At 52.9% G+C, this 22,682-nt stretch overlaps 5 protein-coding genes across 5 annotated transcripts; 3 read left to right on the top strand and 2 right to left on the bottom strand.

The window, feature by feature from the left end:
* Window positions 1–337: 337 nt before the first annotated feature.
* On the bottom strand, window positions 338–1,827 carry COCCADRAFT_33850 (uncharacterized protein; the record flags this gene model as incomplete). Its single annotated transcript, XM_007710652.1, has 2 exons — window positions 338–1,506; window positions 1,569–1,827. The coding sequence occupies 2 exons, from the start codon at window positions 1,825–1,827 to the stop codon at window positions 338–340; spliced, it is 1,428 nt and encodes a 475-aa protein (XP_007708842.1).
* A 653-nt stretch (window positions 1,828–2,480) lies between these two features.
* Window positions 2,481–3,727, bottom strand: COCCADRAFT_87136 (uncharacterized protein; the record flags this gene model as incomplete). Its single annotated transcript, XM_007710683.1, has 5 exons — window positions 2,481–2,523; window positions 2,575–2,699; window positions 2,747–3,198; window positions 3,267–3,552; window positions 3,623–3,727. The coding sequence occupies 5 exons, from the start codon at window positions 3,725–3,727 to the stop codon at window positions 2,481–2,483; spliced, it is 1,011 nt and encodes a 336-aa protein (XP_007708873.1).
* Window positions 3,728–5,849: 2,122 nt separating this feature from the next.
* COCCADRAFT_87033 (uncharacterized protein) lies at window positions 5,850–8,133 on the top strand (the record flags this gene model as incomplete). The annotated part of the gene is made up of 4 exons (XM_007710682.1): window positions 5,850–6,216; window positions 6,263–6,965; window positions 7,016–7,110; window positions 7,160–8,133. 4 exons carry the CDS (start codon window positions 5,850–5,852, stop codon window positions 8,131–8,133), a joined length of 2,139 nt encoding a protein of 712 aa, XP_007708872.1.
* An 834-nt stretch (window positions 8,134–8,967) lies between these two features.
* Window positions 8,968–13,697, top strand: COCCADRAFT_2155 (glycoside hydrolase family 133 protein; the record flags this gene model as incomplete). The annotated part of the gene is made up of 2 exons (XM_007710623.1): window positions 8,968–9,215; window positions 9,266–13,697. 2 exons carry the CDS (start codon window positions 8,968–8,970, stop codon window positions 13,695–13,697), a joined length of 4,680 nt encoding a protein of 1,559 aa, XP_007708813.1.
* A 4,354-nt stretch (window positions 13,698–18,051) lies between these two features.
* On the top strand, window positions 18,052–18,204 carry COCCADRAFT_87077 (uncharacterized protein; the record flags this gene model as incomplete). The annotated part of the gene is made up of 1 exon (XM_007710681.1): window positions 18,052–18,204. A coding segment is annotated over one exon (153 nt), but the record flags the coding sequence as incomplete, so codon positions are not given.
* Window positions 18,205–22,682: the final 4,478 nt, after the last annotated feature.

Genomic DNA, 22,682 nt, shown 5'->3' with positions numbered 1-22,682 from the left:
AACGATGAAGACGTAAAAGCAGCGATACTATATATGCTCAGCAGCTGTTCACCAGCAACCCATTTTCATCAGAAAAATTGAACAGTAGGGAACGGTATAGAAATGAGAGAGGACATGTCTGAGTATCTTTCCAGTGATCTTTTCAGCCTGCCACTCTTCGGATATATCATAGTCGACGGTATAGGATACGGCAATAAATTGTATGATATCATGCAAAAGCGGAGCACTAAAATGTCTTTAAGAGAAGACGCCCGAAGCGTGAGTTTGTAAACGCATCGAGAATGGTATGCCAAGTTGTAGGTATCGTGTTGAGAGTTCGACATGACATGGTAATCCTTTAGCTCGTAGACGGAGAAGGCGGCGCAGTGACAGTGCGTTGGTCGTCATCGTCGTCTTGGTCGTGTTGCGGGTAGTCATTAGCCGCATTGTACAAGTGGGTACTGTACTGGAAGACCTGATGATCAGGGCCTAGGCCATAGGCGTAAGCAGGGTACTGGTAGCCAGTACTCTGATGGCTATGGACGTTGCCATATGCTGTTTGATGAAACGAGGGCATGATGTTCTCCTTGTTATCGTATTGAAACGAATCATTGAAAGGCTTGTAAGTATGAAAAGGGGCTGTCGGACTCGGCGAGGGCTGACGTGTGAAGGCCGATGTCAGATAGGTCATACTGCTAGGTTGTGAGAATGAAACTGCGCTGTCATCTTGGTAGACATCAAACCGCTTTCGCTTTGATGCGCGAGCGCGATTGCTAGCGCGGCCATAATCTTCATCGTACTGGCTGCGATCCAGGAAGGGGAATGCAGGGTGATTTGGTTGTCTGGAACGACGAGAGGTGTTGACGTCGAGATGCGCGAGTGCAGGACGCCTGCGCATTGGAGGAGAGCTCTCGGATTTGAGCTCAACCTCATCTCCATCAGACTCAGAACATGAGATTCTTCGTTGTCGCTTGAACGTCCCCAAAGGAGTGAAAATGAGCTCCGTTGCCTCAACATCCAAGGAGTTGAGCTCTAACTGTGCAACAACAGAACTGTCTTTCTTTTGGTTCCTCTTGCGGCGCATCTCCGGGGTAGCTGAATCAAAAATGTCCATCCCAGGCCAGTACACACCCTTGAGCTTGGTTGACTCACTGACAGCCATCAAGTCCGCTACATCTGTAGGATCATCCTCAATTGCACAAGAAGCCGCTGCATGTTGGTATGATCGCCGCCTCTCGCTTGGGTCCGAGTATTCACTCGAGGTCTCATAATCGGGGTTCGTGTAGCTTTGAGAGCTGGCGCGCGACTCTGTAGGCCAGTATTGCATATGGGGCGCGAAAGTGTTGCGGTTACGGAGAACTGGGCCTGCAGTTTGAGAGATGGGTGAAGGCGATTGCTCCACCTTTATCGCTGTATGCTGGCGCTGTTGCTCTGCGAGACGGGGATCGAGAAAGTTACCAGCGGCGGCAGCGCGACGAACGGGACGTGGCACAGGAGCCTCAATCTTGGGAGCAGAAGTAGAACGGGCTACAGGTCAGTGAAGTTAGCAACATTGCCATGCAATGGACCGCAGACATCATGGGCTATACCAGCTGGCTTTGCCCGAGTGCGACGTTTGTCCTTTTGATTCATCCGCTCCGACATGAGCTCCTCAACAGACCACTCAGCATACCATTGGTCGTATGTCTCGATGAGTTGACGGGATGATTCCTCATTTGTGGAGCGGACCTTGACCTTGTAGTAGTTGGATAAGTGGCCCTTGCTGGCGATGTGGGTAAGTAGATGGGAGACATCGCTAAAATTTGGTTTCTTGGGACAGATGTTGCAGTGAAGCGGTATGTTAGCCATGCCGGACGATTGCAGAGGTCGCAGTCTGCAAAGGAGAAACTGCAGCGTGAGCACTGGCGTTTGTAAGGAGCGTAACTGGAGCAGACACAAGAGCAGCACAGCGGCACAGTAGCAAATGCGAAGTGTTGCGAAAGGAGCGGGCTGACAGAGGAGAAGGCGAAGTGGCAGTGGAAGACCTGCTCATGAGAGGTGCAATACAGAGATGGCTGCCGACCGCTGCGGTAGCTCCAGCCCATGGCCTGAGCAGGTAAGAGGAAGTAGAGAAAGAGACAGAAGCACTCGCAGTCAGGACATGGGGGGAAGGCACACAGTATCTGCAGACGAGGGGAAAGTTTGTTGGTGGTGTTCTAGCAGGCAGAGCACGTGGAGAGGCTCGGCACTGACAAAAGAGGCAGCCACCGTTACTTTCCTCCCGCTTTGTGTCTCAGCACCTATGGAGAAGCCGTGAGGTATTAGATAGCGGGAGGGCAATGGCAGGAGACTGGACTGCGCACGCACATGGACTGCCATGGGGCAGGGATGCAAGCAGTCGCTCCAGAGCTGGATGCATCCAATGACGGGTGACATGTACATGGTGAGTGCAGACATTTACAACTTGCACTGAGCAGATACGAGAACAGGCCGGACGCAGACTTGATCCATGGCATTACCGGTCACTTACCTAAGCACCTACGAGTCACAGATCGAGGCATGCAGCTAGTTCAAAGTCAGTGTCTATGTTCAGGACACGCGAGAGAAAGCACATACTAGACGGGATCTACCTCTTCAAGGCCTGGGTACTTGAGAAGACTTAGACCAGCAATGCCGAAGACGGTATGGAAGACATCGACCATGTCGCCTGGGCGGTCTGCGAGGCCACCTAGTTCCGGGTCCTACAGACATCAGATGCAAGCTCGAGCAAAGACAGACAGCTACGTACCTGGCACTGCAAGATGAATTGCGTCAACTTGGTGCCGTCTATCCAGTGCAGCTTGTCCAGCATGGCCATGCTGCTCATGACCCACCAGCTGTAGCAAACATCTTCCTTCTTCTCTGGCCGCCCGTTTAGGCCACCATTTTTGAGCTGTCGCTCGCTCAGCCATGCGGCAAGCTTTTGGTGGTTGACAAGGTCGAGTCGACCAGCGATGGTCAGTGCGCCAACACACGTGAACACCTGCCCAGCGTGCGACTCGGCGCCAGGGCTGGTTCCGTAGCCGCCATCAAAGTTGGCGCACGAATGCACGTATTGAGCCGCTTTTGCAACATCGACCAGATTGAGCAGTCCCATGAGCGAGAGGGCATTCAGTGCACCGTATAGGAAGCGAGTATCTTGCTCGCCCCACTCGTCACCTGCAAATGTGCCTGTTTGGGGATCCTGCAAGTTTGCAATGACTAGACATGGCATGAGTGCGACTATTCCTCCTCGTGCGAAGACGACGAGCGACGCGCGAGCAACTTACACTGTCCAACCTTGTGGCGGCCGCCGGGGATGCGCTCGTCAAGCTCGGCAAAAGCGTCTAGCGTAGCGAGTATCTGGACGGCACTCACAGTGTAGAGCATGTGTGCATCGTGGCCGGGGGCAGCACCAAAGCCGCCGTCAGGGTGCAAGCAGGAGAATACAAAGTCCAGAATGCCAGCCCTAGGAAGGGCATGGGGATGGCCGAGGAGGTGCAGGGCCGTCAGCCCCCAGTAGAGGCCGTTGAGGCGCAAGTGCTCGGTGAGCCAGTACTCGAGCTCGTCTTTGCGCTGGAGCGGGTCAGCGCGGGATTTGAGGGCCGGGTGCTTGCGCGGCCAGGCAAAAGCAGGACGCACGCACAGTATCGAGGCTCTGGATGTAGCGGACGTGCTTGTCGACGAAGAGAAGCGTGTTGTCGGGCATGGCCGTGGTGGCAGCACGCCCGGGCCCAGAAACAAGAGACATGTTAGAGACTGGGGGGGTGCGGTTGTGGTGGTGGGAGGGAGGGAGGGATCTAGTGCTTGAGTGACGGGTTACAGGAGTGGTGCATTGGTGTCGAGCTTGGGTGCTTGCGTCGGACGACAGGGGTGGGCCTGAGGCAGCTCGGAGCGGGCGAGGGAGTCTGAAGATGTCTGAAACAAGGCTTGGCAGGCTGCTCATGGATGTAGCATGCGTGCGTGACATGGAGCCATGGACACACACACGCATTCGCACTTATTTTGACTTTGCACGGCACGGCACGGCACTGCGCTGCGCTGTCCTCGGCGGCGGCTGGTGTATGTACGTATGTACTTGTGTGCATAGTACATACGTACATCCAGACACACTTACATAGATACGGACATGTGTGCATATACACACATGCACTGTACCCGCTCCTTGGCGTTTGTGGTGAAGTGGTTGCCCCGCCAGCCAAAGTATGCCGGCCCTCTGTAGACGCATTTCAGAGGAGAGATGGAGAGAAATACTAGAGGCTTGATGTGTGTGTAGTGATGGCAGCAGCAGCGAGATGAATCCGTAGCACACACTGCGTATTCACTGTGCCGCGCATGGCCGGCGGTGCATCCGCGGTGGACACCTGTTTGCGCACGATAGCGTCTCTGGGCCGAATTGGGGTTTTAGCAGCGTCGCGCGTCCTCGTACCTGGGGCCGTGCGCTGGCCTCGTCGTTGGCGCTGCCGCCCTTTGCAGCCCATGGCCTCGCTCCGTCGCACGTCGCAGAGCACCAGAGCACCAGAGCAGCAGCGCAGTGCAGCGTAGCGTAGCGTATCGTAGCCTACTGCAGCGCATACATCCACGTCCAACACCAACACCACCTCCACCACTACCATCGCAACAACCCCCTCCTCCCACAACCACGGCCAGCACCAAAACCACACACACACACCACCGCCACCCTCGCCTCGCGCGCGCCTCATGTGCCCGGCGCCCACCGCCCTCTCGTCCTTTTTCGTGCCCCTTCTGCTGAGTGCTGGCCAAAGCCCACCCCCTCTCCTCCGCCGTGTCCACCGCCCGGACACCGCACTCGCCCTTGCAACGGGCAGCTAAGCCTGTAGTCAGGAACGCACGCGTGCTGAGCCCCAAAATAGATCCACTCTCCCCATTCCCTTCCTCTCGGCGCGTGAACCCTCGTCGGCCTGCAGAGGCGTCGTCTTGTCTTGTCCCTGTCTTTGTCTGCGCCCGCCAGCGACTCCAGCCGACGCCTGTCCCCTGTTTTGGGCGTGCATGTCTGTGTGAGTGAGTGGGTAAGTCGACCGATGGCCCAGACGGGCATTGGCACACCTCCCTCGTCCGCCTTCACCTGTGCCCGCTCCAATGTTGTACAACAGTCGCCATAGCGCCCGCCCCTTTGCCGTTGCGCAACGCTTGCTGACTGTGTCCCAGACGTTGCAGGGCCGCCTTGCTGTCACCCACCGCCCGACTCGACCTCCCTAAGGGGAAGCTGCCAGAAAGCAACGGGCCTGCAAGCGTCAGCCCAGTGCCCAAGAGCCAGGGTCACGCCCTTTGTATTCCCCCCCGTCTCTCTCCCGCCTTCCTGCATGGAAACCACGCCTTGCCGTTGGTGAGATATATCTGACCACATCGCGACACGACGCACCCACATACATACGCCTGCACACGACGCTGACCAGGGCACACACAACTACTTGACCACCCCGACCACGGTTCGTACTACCCCGCGCCCTCTGCTAAACTCCTTCGCCTGCTCTTCCAGCCCCTCATGCCCACGATTGAGCGCACCGCTGACTGCCATGGGCAAACACAGCCTCTCGCACTGCCCAAACACTCATGTGCCGCGTCCAATAAAACAATCACCACCACCACCACCAACACCACTGCTCCCACCGCTACTGCTATCACCACCACCACCACCAACCCTACCTCTCCGCACGCGCCGCATCGCCTGTTCGCACGCTTGCTCTACTGTTTGCATCTGGCCCTGCTTCCCCTCCGCACACATTCATTGGGCTGTTTTGGAATCCCCACCTGCAAACTCGGCGCGCGGACTGGGACAAGCTTTGCTCTCAAACAGAGTTGTAAGACCCAGCCGGTAGCCTCGAAACCATCTACGGCAAATACCACACACGATGCCTAAATCTTCGACACTTTCGTTGGCCATGCGGGGAAAGCCCAAAGATAATGGTGGTAGTGCGCCCCTGAGTCCGAGGAGTCCACGGTCACCAGAGATGCTCGACAAGTTCGACTACGCAGCACCCAACGCTGCTTTCCACAATATGCCGCAATCACCAGCCTCACCCAAACCTCGCAAAGACTCCAAGAGCATCTTCGCCAACTTCTCCGCTAACAAGTCATCCTCGCGCCTCAACCACAGCCAAGGAAATTCGTCACGGCAGCTTCACGAGCAGCAATCGTCCCCAACCCTGTATTCCAACGGACGGAGTGGCGCATCCACACCGGATCTCGGCCGCCCTGTGCGCACTCCCAATTCCGATGGTAAGGGCTTCAATTTGACCGAATGACCCAGTTTTGCTAATTTTAGTAGACACCAGCTCCGAAGTCGTACGCTTAGACCAACGGGCACCTTCTGCCTTATCAAACGACTCTGACCTGCACACTGACCCATCCAAACGCAACAACCCAAAACCAAAGAAGCAGGGTATTTTGTCGAGGTCCAAATCTATCAAAGAGGGGGAAGGCTCGGGATCGCGTACAAAACTGAACAAGGTGCCCCCAGGGCAATTATCACCAGACGTGGCAGGCTCGTGGACGACGAATGGCGACGGTACGCCGCTGAAACCGACAACAATGGACAAGGGTCAGTCATGGCGCCAAATGGGAATGGGCAAGATGCGAACCCACTCGACAGAACGGCAAGAGGCACCCAAACCAATACCACACAACGATGACGCTGGATCAAGAAGAGACAAGTCAGAGCAGTTATCGGTTGCCTCCAACTCCTTCAACGAGACCAAAGGACATGGTTTCATTTTCAAGCTCGGCTCAGGGGCTCGCAACATGGGAGAGAAGATGGACTCTGCACGCAAGGGCGTTTTCGGCAAGCTAGCACGAAGTTCGAGCAACCACGAGACCCAGACGCCCGTAATGAATGAGCCATATGTCTGCAAGATCATACACAAGCCACTAATAGAACAGACGAGACTGACCAGAATATCCACCCGGTTAGAACAGTCACGCGACAAGACTGAATTCTGGATGCCGGCTCTGCCCTGGCGATGTATCGAGTAGGTAATTTCCAGATTGAATGAGCTATGGTCACTAACCAATACTGCAGTTACTTGAACATGAGAGGTTGTGAAGAGGAAGGCTTATATCGTGTCCCGGGATCTGCCCAACAAGTTCGATATTACGAACGCAAGTTTGATGAGGGTATGTTTCATCATATCTATCACGTTTGCAGTTACTAACAATACTATAGACCGGGATATCGATTTGATCAGCGACCCGAACCTAAACGACCCCAATGTCATTGGTTCCTTGTTCAAGAACTGGCTACGACAATTACCAGACGAAATCTTCCCAAAAGCGATTCAGGCTGCCATCCAACAAGAATGCCAAGGCGCAAAAACAACGCCACAAATGCTCAAGGATGAGCTGTCGAAACTGCCCCCATTCAACTACTACCTTTTGTTCGCAATTACTTGTCACATCAGCCTCCTCCATTCTTGTTCCGAGTTCAACAAAATGAACTACAATAACTTGTGTATCTGTTTCCAGCCGGCAATCAAAATCGACGCCTTTTGTTTCCAGTTTCTAATCTTGGATTGGCGAAATTGCTGGCAGGGCTGCTGGACAGAGAAAGATTTTTTGACAGAGGAAATCAACTTCTTGAACTCTCTCGAGGCCGAGAACCAACAGCAGCAGCAGCAGCAATTACAGCAGCAACAGCAACAACAGCAACAACAGCAACAACAGCAACAACAGCAACAACAACAACAAACATCCTCGAAAAACGGCCAGAGTAAGAGCAAAGGTGGTAATTCATCAAACCAGAAGCCTTCTACCAAACGGAGTCAATCAACTGACTACATCAAACCCTCTTCTCGCGGAATCTCGTCTGACAGAAATGGGCGTGCTACGCCGCCCAATCCTCCACCGGTTTTGTCGGAACCTGCGAGCAACCCTGTACTGCGCATGCGTGGCGGGGGTTACAGTGAGCGTGAGATGTCTCCGGAACGCCTGACTTCGTCTTCAGACAGCCGAGAAGGGGTTCCCCACAAACGAGGTGTTCCAAGAGCACCCCCGTCAGTCAGCACAGAAGCATCTTCGGTTGACTTGGACGAAAATACTACACCAACCCAAGCAAACCATATGCGCGAACACTCAGAATCGACACAATTCCGCCTGGACCTGCGCGATCCACCGGGCTCTCCCTTCAACATCAAGTTCTGATGAAGACATGGGGGAAGGGGGGGTTCAATTGCAAACAATCATCCCCCTGGGCGCGTATGCATGAGGTGACGAAAAAGAGAGGGTTGGATTTGAGCTGTTGTTTTGCGCATCTTCGTTTCGTCCCGCGTGAGCTGCCACGAGGTCGCGATACCCATCTTTTGATCATTCTGAGCTCGTGGCAGCAGTATTGCTTGGTATCTGTTTAGTAGCCAGCGTTGGAGTTTGGGCTGCATGCATATTCATTAAGTGCTTTATTCCTGCATCATGTTGCATATAGGCGTTGGGAGAGGGTTGGGAAGTAGCATTGGAGGGAGCCCACTTGTACCATATGAGGATGCGGTGGCCAGAGGGACATAAACAAGCTTTTCCAGTGGTAGTTTCAGCGTATTCAACAGTTTCTTTGGAGCCAACTCGATTGCGTTGGGACGGACGCCCAGCCCTCGCGCTATTGGATTGTAGCGTTGTCAGGAACGGGGCGGCAGGCTGGGGTTAGAGCTTGGGGCAATGACGTTTCCCGCGTGTTGCGCTTGTGGCCGCTGTGTTCTAGTACGCGACCGCCCACTACCAATCTCACACGTCTCCAGACGTTGTTGCTGTCTCTTTTTTCCCCACACACACCGAGGGCCATTGACAGCCTCAGAAGCTTCTGCGCGTTACGGCCCCTCGACTGTTGAGAGCCTCAGTTGAGCCCATTGGTGCACTGCATTTCTCCCCCCCGCACAGCACTCGCCCAGTTGTTTTCTCCTCACTACTCCCTCGTTGCAACCCTCCTCGAGTGTCTGTTGCCATTGTTTACCGCCAGCTCAGCTTGACTCTTTGTCACTCGACACCATCATGTCTGTAGCATTGCCACACCACTCCAAGTCTTCGGACCAGAGGGTTGTCTACCTGCTGCCATTGACCGACTACGGCACGCCAGACGTCCCCGGCACGTACATTTACCTGCCTCCACCAACCAATCCTGCATACTCGATATGCTTCCAAATTCAAGGTACCAGCTCAATATGTCGGGAGGGCAGTCTTTGGGTGAACATTCCTGAAAAGGGAAACAAGTTTGAACGCAGCAACTACCGCGAGTACAAGTAAGCTCCTGCTTTCTCCATGGTCTCAACGCCCCTAACACTGGATGCAGACTAGAGCCCAACTTTACGGGCATGTGTGAGATCGAGATTCCTGTATACGAGGCCAATGCCTTCTCCTTCTACACAACCTACACACCACTGCCGGAGTGGTCACTTACGGACGTCACGTCACCAGAACCCACGCGTACAGACACATACTACATTGATATTTGTCCGAGTCTGGAGTTGCATGGTCAGCACTTGCCGGTCGAGGCTGTCTGCATCTTCTCTTGCCTGTCCAAGTTCATGGGGAACTACCCCACAGACTGGGACAACCACCTGCGGGGTATTAGCGAGCGTGGCTACAACATGATCCATTTCACACCGCTGATGATGCGGGGTGATTCAAATTCTCCATACAGCATATACGACCAGCTCACATTCGACGACGCCATCTTCAAGAATGGCGAAAAGGATATTGCGGATCTGGTCCGTAAGATGCACGACAAGTTTAATTTGCTTGCTATGACTGATGTCGTCTGGAACCACACGGCCAACAACAGCAAATGGCTTGAGGAGCACCCTGAATCTGGCTACAACGTTGACACGGCACCTCACCTGCGTCCTGCTCTTGAGCTCGATACAGCCCTGTTGCAGTTTGGCAAAGAGCTCAAAGAGCACGGTCTACCAACCACATTTGAGAGTGAGGCCGACCTCCTGAAGGTCATGCAGGGCGTCAAGGACCATGTCCTCAGCAAGCTTCAGCTCTGGCAATTCTACGTTGTCGATGTTGATCGAGATACCAAGGCCATAATGCAGGCCTGGACATCCGGCAAAGTCAACTTCGTTGACACCAGCTTCAGTGAAGCAGGCCCTAGCGGGCTTGATGCAGTCCGAGACTGGCCGTTAAAGCAGAAGGCTGACTGGTTGGTTGAGCATGCACTGCGTGGTGGTGATCGAATGGGCGAACGTTACCGTCGCACAATGGACCCGAGTATCGGTGCCAGCCTCCTCTGCGCCTTGTTTGGCCGGTACGACACTAGTACCAGCAATACGCCAGATGATCGTGCAGCACAGGGCACAATCACGGCCATTCTCAACGAGGTCAATCTTCCGTTCTACCGTGAGTATGACGGAGACCAAGCCGAGATCTTGGAGCAGCTTTTCAACCGGATTAAGTACGTCAGGATAGATGCCCATGGACCTAAGCTTGGAGAAGTCAACGACAAAAACCCACTGATCGAGACATATTTTACGCGGCTACCGCTCAACGCAACTACGAAGAAACACAACCCCGAGGCCCTTGCCCTTGTGAACAATGGTTGGGTTTGGGCGGCGGATGCGATGCGCGACAATGCTGGACCCAAATCCAGGGCATATCTAAGGCGCGAGGTCATTGTCTGGGGCGATTGCGTCAAACTTCGATATGGAACCGGTCCGGAAGACAACCCGTTTCTCTGGGACCACATGGCCAAGTACACGCGACTGATGGCCAAGTACTTTCAGGGTTTCCGAATTGACAACTGTCACTCTACACCGTTGCATCTTGCCGAATACATGCTTGACCAGGCACGAAGCGTCAATTCCAACATTATGGTTTGCGCTGAACTCTTCACTGGCTCTGAAGAGATGGATTACAAATTCTGTATGAAGCTCGGCATCTGCGCGCTCATTCGGGAGGCTATGCAAGCATGGAGTACCCAAGAACTCAGCAGGCTTGTACATCGTCATGGCGGTGTTCCTATCGGCAGCTTTGAAACCGACGAAGTGCTCAACGCTGCACATGCAACCGATGGAGCAGACACATCAAAACCGATCATCAAAAAGATCAAGCGCAGTCCGGTACACGCGCTCTTCATGGACTGCACACACGACAATGAGACTCCAGCCCAAAAACGTGATGCTCGCGACACGCTTCCTACTGCAGCGCTCGTTGCCATGTGTGACTGCGCAACTGGTAGTGTCTTTGGTTTTGACGAAGTCTACCCTGAGCTAATTGAGCTTGTTCACGAGAAGAGGCTTTACTCCTCGGCCAACTCTACCGGCGCCCCCATCAAACCACAAGCTGGCGAAGGTGGTATTGGAGGTATCCGCAAGATCATCAATGAGATCCACGTAAAAATGGGTAAAGAGGAGTACAATGAGACGTATATTCATCACGACAATGAATACATCACCGTCCACCGTGTCAACCCTCATACCAGAAAAGGATATTTCCTGATTGCTCATACCGCATTCCCAGGCTACAGTGACAGCAATGGAGGGTTTGGCAAGACCAAGCTTCCAGGTACACAAGCAAAGCTCATTGGGGCTTGGAATCTGGAAGTTGACAACAGCGCGGAAACAAGAGCTAGTGTGATTGGCGACAAGACAACACTGCGTGGCTTGCCGAGCAAGACAAACGACCTCGAGGGAGTCAAAATCGAGCTGGCTGGTGATGAGACGACAATAAGTATCCCCGAGAAGTTTCCTCCAGGCAGTATCGCTCTTTTCGAAACCTGGGTACCAAGTGCCGAGCATGCCGATGGTCTAGACAAGTTCGTCACCAGCGGAGCAAAGGCGGCCTTCAGCGGCGTTAACTTGACTGATCTGAACTACATCTTATACAGATGCGAGGAAGAGGAACGTGATGCCACAGACCATAAAGACGGAACCTACAACATTCCTGAACACGGGAATCTTGTGTACGCTGGTCTGCAAGGATGGTGGAGTGTGCTTCGTGACATTGTCAATGACAACAACCTTGGGCATCCTCTTTGCAACCACCTTCGCGAAGGACAGTGGGCCCTTGACTATTGTCTTGGCCGTTTACAAAAGATCTCTGAGAAGAAGAGTTACGCCAACATCAAAGGACCTGCCGAGTGGCTAGAGTCGAAGTTCGATGCCATCCGCAAAGTTCCCAACTTCATGCTCCCGAGATACTTTGCGCTAGTCATTCAGACTGCATACAATGCTGCAGTGGAGCGCGCAATCGAGTTGATGGGCGAGAACGTTCGAGAGGGTAACCAATTCCTCAAGAGCCTTGCGCTCGTCAGTTGCCAAGTCACTGGCTACATGAACAGCGCGTCACTGTGGCCAGACAAGAGCGTGCCCAGCATGGCTGCCGGTCTCCCTCATTTCGCCTATGACTGGGCACGATGCTGGGGTCGCGACATCACCATTTCAGCCCGCGGTCTATACATGGGTACCGAAAGGTATGATGACGCCAAAGAGCACATCTTTGCTTTCGCCAGTGTTCTGAAGCATGGCATGGTTCCCAATCTTCTCGGTGGTGGTAAGAACCCACGCTACAACTCTCGTGACTCTGTCTGGTGGTTCCTCCAAAACATCCAGGATTACACGAAGATTGTGCCAAACGGCATGGATATCCTCCAAGAAAAAGTCAGGCGACGATTCTTCCCGTACGATGACACATGGTTTGCGCACACTGACGAACGTGCGTACTCCAAGTCTTCTACTATTGAAGATGTCATCCAGGAAGCCCTTCAAAGACACGCCTCGGGTATAGAATTCCGCGAGTACGACGCAGGTCCCAATATTGATAGACAGATGAAGTCGGAAGGCTTTGACATCAAGATATGGACAGATTGGGAGACGGGCTTGATCTTTGGTGGCAACCAGTGGAACTGCGGTACATGGATGGACAAGATGGGTGAGAGCGAAAAGGCTGGCAACAAGGGTGTTCCCGGAACGCCTCGAGACGGTGCCCCCGTTGAGATTATCGGTATGCTGTACAGCACCGTACGCTGGTGCGCCAACATGTACGCAGCAGGCCAATTCCAGTACGAGGGAGTGAAATTGGACGACGGCAAGAAGGTTACTTACAAGGAGTGGGCCGACTTGATCAAGGCCAACTTTGAGCGGTGCTTCTACGTTCCTCACTCTGCTGAGGAAGATGGAAACTACGACGTCAACCCCAGTATCATCAACCGCCGCGGAATCTACAAGGACTTGTACCGGTCAGGCAAGGAGTACGAGGACTACCAATTGAGGCCCAACTTCCCTGTCATGCTGGTGGTTGCTCCGGACCTATGCAAACCCGAGCATGCTCTGAATGCCCTTCAGATGGCCGACAAAGTGCTCCTAGGACCTCAGGGCATGAAGACGCTCGATCCCTCTGACCTCAACTACCGGGGCTATTACATCAACAGCGAAGACTCCACGGACTTCCACACGTCAAAGGGCCGTAACTACCACCAGGGACCTGAATGGCTCTGGCCTACAGGTTTCTTCCTACGTGCCATGCTCAAGTTCGACCTTCAGCGCCGCAAGACACCCGAAGAGCGCATCGAGAGCTACCAACAAGTCACGCGTCGTCTGGCCGGTTGCATGAAGGCTATTCAGGAATCTCCTTGGGCTGGTCTGACGGAGCTGACGCAGAAGGACGGCGACTTCTGTGGCGACTCATGTCCCACGCAGAGTTGGAGTGCCAGCTGCATCATCGATTTGTTCCAGGATGCGCGAGAGTACGAAATGGCAGGGTCAAATGGTGTTGGCAAGTAGATTGGGTAGTCGGTAGATGTGGTCGGCGATGATCGGGTTATAATTCGTGGTTGGTACATACAAAATAGTTTGGATATTGTGACATATGAAATGATGACATAGTGTGTGTTCTTGGATATCGTTCAATAACCTGTGATCTAAGTGTGTTGTTGCTGCCTCACCTTGAATGAATGAATGATAGATATGTGATGTAAAGTATCAGACAGTTTTGTATCTTGTCTCTCTGCAGGTTCTTCACTGTGCCATGGTACTGGCTACTCGACTTATACAACGTACACGCCCCCAATTTCCAAAATCAAAGACCTCTCTGTACCATGAATTTGGAGAGTTTTATTATATCAGTGTTCACTTGGCAATAGTAGTTATAATCACCCGTTAGACAGATACCCATCTTTTTTTTCTCTACCCATTTCTTCCTCTCTCTCTCTTCCCCCTCTCTCCTCTCTCTCCTTTCTGCTTACGGCCACTTACGATAACCTTTTTTCCCCTTTTTTTCCTTTTAGAAGTCCAAGTCTATAAAAGAATAAGAAGAAGAAGAAGGGGAAGAAGGGGAAAAAAAGGGGGGGTTTCATGACAAGCGACAAATCACGTAGATTAAAAATGCTGCGGGAAGACCCGAGATGGTTGGGGGGGTGGGAAGGAACCAGGTCTGAGGTACATTTTTGTGATTTTTTTTTGCTTGTAGAGAATGAGGTTAAGTCGGGAAGGAGAAGGGGGGGGGAAGGTTGAAGTCGGCTATTCACCTTTAGATATGAGAGAGAGAGAGAGAGAGAGAGAGAGAGAGAGAGAGCGAAACTCGGACCGCCGCCGTCGTTGTTATATCGGTTGCTGTTACCTGTAAAAAAAAAGTTTTTTTTTGCATCACTTAATATTTACCGAATAGCTGGGAACAAAGAGAAAGAAAAGGAAAATTATGATTGCAGAATAGTTTTGTTTTCGCCGTTATTATGGGCGTTGAAATGCATTGGGTAGAAAAGGTGACCTTTTTCTTTTTGCATTTGCATTTGCCCATGTTTGGTAAATACGGGATTCTTTGGGGATTTTACTTTACCTATGCAAGCAATTATGCATTATGCTTGTGTTTTTTTTGTTTTCTTTCTGTCATAGGGTGGGATGGGTATGCATGCGTACAGCGCCACCGCTGTTTTTCTTTACACTCTCACTTTTCTTTTCTTTTTTCTATTCATTTTTGGGGTTCAGTTGTTCAATTCCCGGTACTTCTTCTTCTTCTTCTTCTTGTTTGTGGCTAATTCCTACGTATACACCTTCTTCTCGAGCAAAAATAACTCGTGATAGGTTTACCTGTGTGAAATGACAAAATGCCCCATACACACGAACATTGGTGTAAGTTCGAGACCCCCCAAAAAGGGGGGCGTAAATGGAGAAGTGCAATTGATAAGAATTCTCGATGAAACTCGGAGAGTGATAGAAGGGGAACTTTTACTGGGTTGGTCTCGTCACAAAGGCCGAATGAGGGTAGGCGTTGAAGATATACGGTCACGGGAGAGGGAATGAAAGCGAGTGGTGAGAAAAGAAAAGGATTACCGAGAGGAGTAAGGAGCGAAAAGGGTAAACCAGCGTGTTGTTCGAGCGTCACGCTGTACGGGGGGGGGGGGGAAAGCTAGAAGCACAAGACTAGTTCCTCTTTAGGACATAGTGGAGACAGGGCGTACGAGGTTAGACAGCGAACTCGGCAATCGAGCTTTGATCTGATAATACTAGCAGACTGTCTAGGTTAGGTTTAGGTTTTGTTTGCTTCTTTCTTTTTCCAATGAACCAACCAAACCTCATCTTTTGCCCCTTTGCTTTTATCGTCAGCCTAGCTTTTGGTTTTTGCTTTTTCCACTCAACGGTCAGCAATCCTGAATCTACAGTGCATACCCCACACCAGCCATTCCAATGTGTCGTCGCCGGACAGACTTGGCTAAGGTGCGTGCATTACATGCATGCATGCGCGTAACATCTTCAGCTTATATTTTTTTCCCATTTTGTCCCGCTTTTTTGCAATGCGCCATTAGCGTCGCTCATATTTCCGCTTTCTGGGACTAGGGGGGAGAAGCAAAACTAGGTGGCGTAGCAAAAGGAAGTCTGCGGGACAGGGGAGACACGGTTCCTCTGGTTGATGACTTATCCCCCCTCACCCCTCACCCCCCTTCTTACCAAATGCACCACTCCTTCTTCCCTTGCCCACCATGCAACATGCAACATGCAATATGCAGACGCCATAGCCGTAGGTGGGAAACGCCAAAAGGACAGGCATTTCCTCCACCAATTCCTTGTTTCTCCGTAACCACTCATGGATACATACGGCTTGTGGCTACAGGAGTTCAGGCAGCGGGCAGAGCCAAAAACAAACATAATATCATAAGGCGGAAAATGGGGTGAATGTGGAGAGGATTGCGGGAGCAAGAGAGAAAAGAAAAAGATATTCGTCAAAGAGTTCGGCCATGTAAGCCGACGTAGGTACTACGCATGAGACCACCATTCAAGCGGCTACTACGGGCGGTAGCTTCGGTAGAGCATAGAGAGCAATGCTTGTATGATCTCCATTACGATACGTCCCTTTGAGGCTTCCTTCCTTCTTTTTTTCTTCCTATCTGGCTGACGCTAGATGTGTGGACGCCGGCTTGCTTGTAGAGTAGGATTTGATCAAGCCACTCATCGAGTATGATTGGTAGATAAAAAGATGGTGTTGGAGATCTGCGTTCTGGGCGTGATAAGTGTTATGGCGTGTGGATGAGAATGGGCCAGTCTGGCTGATAGTCATCTTACAGAACAAGACTGTGGCGAAGGAAAGCGTAGTCTAGAATAGAGGACATTACACCGAGCAGAATACAGCCTGAGTGGCTTGAAAGTATCATTTGATATCAGGAGACGGCGAGGTCGTGTGGGCAAAGGGGCTTTTTGGCTTTGAGCGTATCATGAATGGATCATCCGCATGGATGCCCATGATTATACCGCATCCTGCCAAGTGTAGATGACCCTTGTATTATCCATGTACACATGGAAGTACATACGCCTAGTCTTCAAAAGCACGGTGCGTCATTCATACACTTTCTGTTTCTGGAGAAGGCGTGATCATGTGCTCTTTCTGAGAGGAAAGAGGCGCGTGGCTGCACGAGGGACTCGCAGAGAGGCAGCCTCAATTCGTCTCAACAAATAAGCTGTACAAGACGCAGACGCCTAGTATGATCTACAGCGCATAGCAGATGGTGTGTTACAGGGCGATGGCGATGCATAATGTGACCAAGCCGTCACAGATATTATAGGAGTCGCGACGATCAAATTGATTGCCTGCATGATTTGGATGCTCCTTGATCTTCTAGCACCGTATGAAAAATCGTAATCTCGCACAACCTCCATCCTCCGTTTGTTTTTAACTCCTCTTGGGTCAATATTCGTATCCAGTTATAATCAATTCAACAACACGGCGGCTGCATAGACTAGGAAGATAGCGCTCCAGTTTTCGACTCTGCAATGACCGATCAGCTGATCAAATACGATCTCCACATCCCAATGATACATCCCTTGACTAGCGGTCTGTATCTTGTCACCACTTTTGCGTTTTTCTCCATTGCAGCCTTGCTTCTCCAGCACCCCTGCCACGGGAACCGGCATGTCACTGGATTATGTTCAATGCTGTCTAGAACACATGATGGTCTGGGGTGGCGTTGTGTTGATGGCAGAGGAGCTTCATAATAGGCCTCCGGCTGCATGGATCCGTGGCCAGAATTGTCCATGTCTAAAACGGTAGGATAAGGCGATCACCGTGCAGCCTTATGCAGGTGACGCGGCACAGGTTGAGAATAGGAGTGGAGTAGAACTCGGCGGAGACAGAATGAATGTAAAAGCGATTTCAAGTCCTGAAGGCGAATGGCAATGTCTGGTAGACAGATTGTGTGTCTCCAAGAACACAAGGCCATCCCGGCAAGGACAACATGGGTATGCAAGCGCTTACCTATGGCGTGTCGAGCGCAGTTGACATGGCCATGAGGTGGTAGCAATCCGGATCGACACAAGCGTCTGAGCCTTTCATCGGCCATGCCACCTATCATGTAGTAGGGTTGATGACCACCAGGAGCTTAAATGATTTCTTTTTGAAAACATCTAGAAGAATGGACATGGATGGCCATTAGAGCCACCAGGCGAAGGATTTGAGGATCCACCGGCGGCATTGAACAGTGGCTGGATGCCTGTGGACGCACAGCCCAAGCCTTGCTCGGGGCCCATGGTAATGTCGTGCAGGTGAAAAAAAAACGCACAACCGTATCATGTTCGCGAAGGCTCTGAAGCCGTCTCCTTCGGTGCAATCCACGTCTAGGAACGATCCTGTAGGATGATGGCATGGATGTAGACTCCTTCGTTACTGGACACGCACACTACAATCGCACGGGTTCGTCCAATCGGCAAGGGTATCTTGCTCTTCGTTCCCCTCGCACTGTTGTGGATGCACCCATGTGCCAACGCCTCCGCCCGCCTGCGACAAAGATTGAATCAGCGCAACTGATCCGACTCATTTTTTACTCTCCCCACAGGCTAATAAATTATTTCAGGAGCAGTGCGCATACTTTTCTCTGTTGGTCTTGGGGGTTAAAATAAGGTACGGACGCGGCCCGGATAGCGAGCCCCACAAAGAAATAGGAAGGTAGTGAAACCGTTGGTCCATGCACGCCCAAATGAGACACATTTGAAAGGCATTCATGTGTGTAAGTAAACATACTGTGCCAAAGCTAACGTATGTTTATGGATTCCATTTGATGGATGACAGTGCTAATTCCAAAGCGTCGTCGTCGTTGCTGCTGTTGCTACAAAAGTGTATTACAGATTGCTGTTGGGGCCGACCAGTTCCGATCCAACGATCCATCACGAGCACGCTCTCGCCCATCTTTCCACATAAAATATCAAATGCCGAGGCACGACTGCGTCTGACTAAAGCAGGAGGATGGTGACCTTCCGACAAAAAGGACCGACCGACGGCAGAGTGACCTTTTTCCAACTGCGGAACACGCACTTGAAGGCGGAAAGGAGCATTAACCCGGTCAAGTCTTTCAAGGCCCGTTGCCCCGTAGCGTGTGCGGCACGCTATTGGGAAATTGCAACAATGATGACTGCCTATGGAAGCCATGGGTGCATATGCTGGTGACTAACAAATGGAATGCAGGCAACCGTGTCGATCGGATCCATCGCGCTGTTTAGCAACTGATACGAGCTACGCCTATGTACATCCAGGCACCGCAATGGAGACCCGAGGGCCGGCATGTTGAGACTGACTATCAAGCCATGTTGGAGGAGACACGGTCGTCCGAAGTGCCATGGGGAGACAATAATCGGCAGTGGCAAAGGTAAGTTGAGCAATGTTGAACTTGGACTAGCACTGGAGGTTAATGTTTGCATCGACGACTGTATTTGCTTGCTGTAGCATAAGGCTAACCTGGGCGAGAGTGTTTTGCATGGCCAGGCGGCTTGGATGTTTCGATGTCGTGCAGGAAAATATGCACGGCTAAGCGAAGTGATAGCTATCGGTTGGACGGTATCAGCAAAAATTCTAGAGGCTTACGGATCTAAGCTGCCGGGGCGAGCTAAGTATTGGTCATGCATCATCTGCCTGCAATTGATCGGCGCGACGTTTCTTCCACGACGATCCTGCGTTGGTAGTTAGCGTGGTTTTGAGGATGCACGAGAACCGGGGAATTGCTTCCGACGGCAGGGATGCAGTGTGAGTAAGTCCAAGGCTTAGCATTCATATGTCTCAACCACTTGGGTGGACTCGCTAATTCTGGCGTGAGACGACACGGGCGACGTACGTGTCTGGATAGCCGCCCATGGATATGGCTACCTGAGACGGCTGATGTGAGTGCCAGGATGTGACTTTGCCCGGGATAAGACATGTGTTGTTGTTGGCATTGCACGGTGTGGATGCAAGCAAGGGACGTGTTAGTTAGAGCATGCATTTCCGGACAGAAGAGCAGCGGCATGATATTGAGGCGACGGCTTTCAACTCAGCTTTGGGCTAGGGCTGTAAGCGTCCTGGCATGTGGTGTAACTTGTCAGGACACTGGGTCTGTACAACGACAGAAAACACTTGTGAAACTCTGTGGATAGCTGGCCCGGGCAAGAGTCGAAAGCTCAGGTACTCGGGCCGTTGGTCAGTTGCGGCATGCCGTAGTGGCTCTCTCAGGTGGTGACGAAGTGGATATTGTGCATGGGCAAGTGATAGTGCAGAGAAGTGACCGGAAAGAGAGACATCATGGGCCAGTGGTGACCGTAAGAGGCTTGGAGGGCCATTGGTGCGTCCCAATTCAGCCATTTGTCGAGGCTCGCGTACAGGTAACCGACAGGAGAGCAAAAAAAGCAACCATAGTCTAGGACCACGCAATTGAGTGATCTTCGTTAGCGACATATGGCGTTAAAAGCTGGGTGGGATCATTATGCGAGTACCCGAAGAGCGACTACTGTAAGTAATGATTGTCAGACCATAAAGCCAAGCAAGTCCAGAGGGTCGAAAAGGTCGCGAGGCAGGCAAGACAAGCAAGGCATGCAAGGCATGCGAGTCGTTGCTCGTGACGGGGAGGACATTTGTGATGGGAAACGAGGTGGATGCCATGCTCTGACTCGGCGACATGTCCTGCAGAGTGACTAGCGGCTCCCAGAATATGTGTGTATGAGCATTTCCTGGCTAGGGGTCTCTGGTAGACGAGGTGCTTGGGAGAAGGCTGTGATCGGTCAAGCGTAGGAGTGCAGACAGGCCAATCAGGAGCGGGTCCGGATACCGAGGAAGCAGGACGAGGAAGGCGCGGGCACGGGACGTTTCCTCATGGGGAGTGGTAAATGAGGGTCGGCGCGCCTCTCATCGGTGAAGGGCCATGGAGGGCAAGGGTTTCGGCTGTGGTGGATAGGATGGCCGTTGAGCGAGCGCGTCAGAACGGCGCAGGTGAAGCCGGCCAGCTAACGCCACAAGCACCGTTGGGTGCTAGCCGAAACAGACGGGCAAAGGGGGGAGGCGGGCGACAAAGTCAAGAGTGGCGAGGATTGCAAGAGAGGGAATGGCGGATCAGATTACCATGTGTTAGGTAAGGTGAGCAGGTTTGATGCGGGCTGAACGAGTGATGTGGTTGTGGTTGTGGTTGTGGTGAGGGCTTGGCGCAGGCGGCAGCGGCTATGGCAGGAGCAGGAGCAGGAGCGGCTATGGCAGCCGCCACTAAACAAGGACAGCACGACAGCAACGGTATCAGCATCAGCATCACTGTCATCATGGCCGTGTTTGGGCAGAGGGGCGAGGTTGATGGATCGGCTACAAGCAACCCCCTTTTTGTTGTTGTCGATGGAGTTTGCGGCGCCTTTGGGTGGGCGCCGCGGGAAGCCCACAGTTGGGTTCACCCGGTTGCAGCCGCACAAGCAGGTGCAGGAGGATGCTCATCAAACAAGCAAAGGAATGGTGGGACGGGCGGCGGACAGGCAAATTGGACTGGGGCAGCCTGTTGCGGGCGGGCGTGGTGGTGGGAGATGTTTGTGGAAAGGATGGTTTGCAGAGCAGGGCTAGCAGGGAGGGATGGTCACATGACGAGTGGAGAGGTAACCATGGTGGTGGTAGTGGCAGGCTATTCTAGGCGACTGCGTGGCCGTGGCCGCTTGCCGCGGTGGGCGCACGACGACGGCAGGGCAGAGGCACAAGGGAAAACACGGGCGGGAGAAGCTGTGGCCGTGCGCAAAGAGGGTGGTAAGCCGCACGGGCAGCGTGGTGGGTGAGTAAGGAAGGACGTGTGCGGATGGATGGATGGATGGGTGGATGGGTGGATGGGTGGATGGGGGGGATGGGGGGATGGGATAGGTAGACGTGTACAATGCGAGTTAGTGTATGCAATAGTATGTAGTGGTAAGGTATGTAGATGGATGGATGGGGAAGGGGGAGGGGAAATGGGAGGGGGGAGAGAAAGTGTGTTTACGTATGTATCATGTCAGTAGGTGAGGGAGTAAGTAAGGAAGAAGGTACGTATTCGCAGATGGGCAAAAGTACATGGATGGATTGATAGGTGAGTAGAATACAATACAGGCATACTAGTAGTATTACATGTACTTGGACACAGACAGTGGCATGCTCAATGTCGCCCATCGGGCCGAGAGGAGACGAGACGAGAGGCTGACTACTTACTACTTACTACTAACCAAGTACATTGTTACTTAGTTACAGAGAGGCACAGCACAGGCACAGACAGACACAGACACAGACACAGACAGGCAGGCAAGCAGGCAGCGCACGGCGACGAGGGGCGGCTTGGGAGCGTGTGCACAAGCAGTAAGTTCAGGCCCGCCCAACGGATCGCCTGCCGCCAGCCCCGAGCCCCTTGGCGGCTGGCACCCATGCGCGTCTGGCCTCCCGGCCGTAAAAGCGCACGGGGGTTCGAGTGTGGCGCGCATGGGTCCAAGGACGGGTTTAGGTCCCCGCTGCATGCCATCGCGGGTGGGTCTCCTGCTCTTCACATTGCAGCAGCGCGTTCCCCCGCAGCCAGCACAAACCAGTGCCAGGCCTACCTCCCAAGCCGCCCCTCGACCAGGGGGGCTCCAGCCGGTTCATCCTCTGCCTGGCCCGCGAGCGGAGCTGCACTGCATCTGCTCGAATCCCAGACCCTTTAGACTCTCCCGTGCGACTGTCTTCTTGTGCCACCCACCGCTTTCCTCTGCACAGCTCTCTCCTCCAGCCCGCTGACCGCCGCACCCGACCATATAACCACCGAATGCCATGATGGGCAGCGACTGGCATCCACGCAGGCACCCGCACCCGCACCAGCACCCAGACCCAAACAACTACGCCCATCGCTCCCTCCCCAGCTTCGCCGAGCTGACGTCGTCGTCGACCGACTCGTTGTTGCACCGTCCTCGCGACACTGTCCCACCTCCACCTCCGCCATCACTACCTCCGCCCCAACACCACCAACACCACCAGCACCACCAGCACCACCACCAGCCCCAACCACCGTTATCCCATCC

The sequence above is a fragment of the Bipolaris zeicola genome, assembly GCF_000523435.1.
Source record: "Bipolaris zeicola 26-R-13 unplaced genomic scaffold scaffold_20, whole genome shotgun sequence".
NCBI lineage: Eukaryota > Fungi > Ascomycota > Dothideomycetes > Pleosporales > Pleosporaceae > Bipolaris > Bipolaris zeicola.
Note: the sequence above shows the minus strand (reverse complement) of the source record. Positions and strands in the feature narration are given on the sequence as shown.